Source organism: Pteropus medius, unplaced genomic scaffold (assembly GCF_902729225.1).
Source record: "Pteropus medius unplaced genomic scaffold, Ma_sr-lr_union100, whole genome shotgun sequence".
NCBI classification, from domain to species: domain Eukaryota; kingdom Metazoa; phylum Chordata; class Mammalia; order Chiroptera; family Pteropodidae; genus Pteropus; species Pteropus medius.
Window position 1 is genome coordinate 3,968,514 of NW_024342469.1, and position 2,074 is coordinate 3,970,587.

A 2,074-nucleotide genomic window follows, 5' to 3' on the forward strand; every position below is an offset into this window, starting at 1 on the left:
AATTGTGTGGATTGGTGAATGGGCAAGTCAACAGATAGGTGTAGAGTGGATGGATGCATGGATGGGGACACATATGGACAAACAAACTTCCTCTCTACCCTTCGCTTCACCTGGAAGTGAATAAAGACTGGTCGTGCCGATTCCGTAGCTCCGTCCACTCAGAGACAAACCATCGAGGACAAGCTCTGGGAACTCACCATTTCTGCAGGGGAGCTGGGAGTGAGGTAGAATTCCTTCAGGTGCAGGAAGAAGCCTCCCAGTTGTCCAATCAGCAAGAGAAGAATGACTCCATCTGCAAACTGTAAAGGAGGTGACTAAAGGTTCACAGCCTGAGGGATCCTGCTCTGTCCCCCACAGGCTGTGTGGCCCCATGGAGGTCACATGACCTTTCCGAGCCTCAGCTTCCTTTTGAGAATGGGGACGGCATCCCTGACCTTGCAGCGTTGTAAACGTGGGCAGCTGCGGGTATAAAGCAGTTATCGGCTGCCTGGCACCTAGTACATGCTCAATAAAACGAGCTCTTTTTTTACATTTTCTGTAAAATAGCCTCCTATCATTTTTCAAATCCTGTGCTGTACCATGAGCACAGAAGCACAGGAGAAAACAGAGTTAAGTGTGAAATTATCCCGTCAGCGAAAGTCGGAGAATGGCACGCAGGGCTCCTGCTGCCAGCTGTGCCATTAGTATTTCTGTCTGTTCCGTCCGCGTGTTCGGAGATAAAGCCATCGTCCCGCCACGAGCACAGCACACGCTGACACAGTCCTGTCCGATCTCGTCAAAGACACACAACGCGAGATCGGATATTGAAGAAAAACCACCACTCGAAGTCCCTGATGGATTTCCACCTCTTAGGTCCTTTTTGATGTTATTGGTTTGGCCTGAAATCTTTTCTGCTGCCAGGTCCTGGTGAGGCCACCAAAACCCCAGGGACTGCAACGTCCCCTACCGCCCAGCGGTCTCTAAATACCATCCTCGCACGCGCCATTATTATTTTACCACAGGAGAGAGAAAGATGAACTAGGTAGAAAGGAAACCTAAGAAACCATCTTGTTTGTACCCACATAAAATATAACGAAGACATATTGATTATTTATTGCGCATCTGCAGTGTGCCGGTAACATGCTAAACAGCAGATATCCATCACCTCGTTTATCCCTCGCAGTTCTATGAGGCTAGTATTCTTGTGCCCGTTTTAAAAGAGGTGGGGCCTGAGGCTCCGAGAAGTGCAGGTCCGAGGCCACACAGCCGAGCGGGGAGGTGTCCTCGGAGCCCAGGGCCAACACGTGTCCATCTGGCTTCAGAGTTTCATAGCTCCACTGTGCTGTGGTCAACACACCGCATCACACACAGACTTCCTGTGCGGCCACCATGCGAGGTGGTGACAGGCACAAACTCCGGCCTCAGCGGACTGGGGTTCGAATCCCAGGTCTACCACTTAATCGCCGTGTGACCTTGGGCAAGTCAAATAACCTCTCTGTGTTTAGTGTGCCCATCTGTACAACGAGAGAGTGAGTATCCATTCCCATGGGAGGGGACTGTTGGAAGGCTTCAGAGACATAACGATGGAAAGCACTGGGCTCCGGGCCTGGTGCATAGTGAGAGCTTTGTTGGTTTCAGCTACCAGGCGCGGGAGTATGTCAACCCCATCCTCTCCGGCTGGCATCCGGCTCCGTCTCCTTCTGATTAGAGACGTCGGCCACTCTGGCTAAGATCCCGTAAGCCACTTGGTTCCTCCAGACCCGCCTGCTCTACCCCTGGCTTCGCTGCACGAGGGAACCGAGGCAGCCCCACGCCCACACCACCACGCTCAGCCCCGCGCTGACCACCGGCCTCTCAGCTTCTCCGATGGCCCCCAGGCTGAGGGAGCGCACCGGATGCACAGCATCCTCATGGATGGCCACGACCCACCGCGAAGCGCTGCCCACGTAGGAGTCTGCTCCTGCCCCGGACGACTCAGTGGAAGTCAGCCACCGCCGCGGGCACGAGCAATAAACGTGTGAGCGAACACAGGTACACGGGGAGGCGCACGTGCTTTGAGCCCTAGTGTCCGGGAGTCTAAGATTAATTTTGAAAA

General features: G+C 53.6%; 1 protein-coding gene across 1 annotated transcript in view; it reads right to left on the reverse strand.

The window, feature by feature from the left end:
- PARVG (parvin gamma) overlaps positions 1–2,074 on the reverse strand; it is a 24,966-nt gene that overhangs the window by 7,155 nt on the left and 15,737 nt on the right. Inside the window, exon 10 of the mRNA XM_039863011.1 lies at positions 198–314. Coding sequence (XP_039718945.1) covers positions 198–314 — 117 coding nt within the window. The remainder of the gene's footprint in view (positions 1–197; positions 315–2,074) is intronic.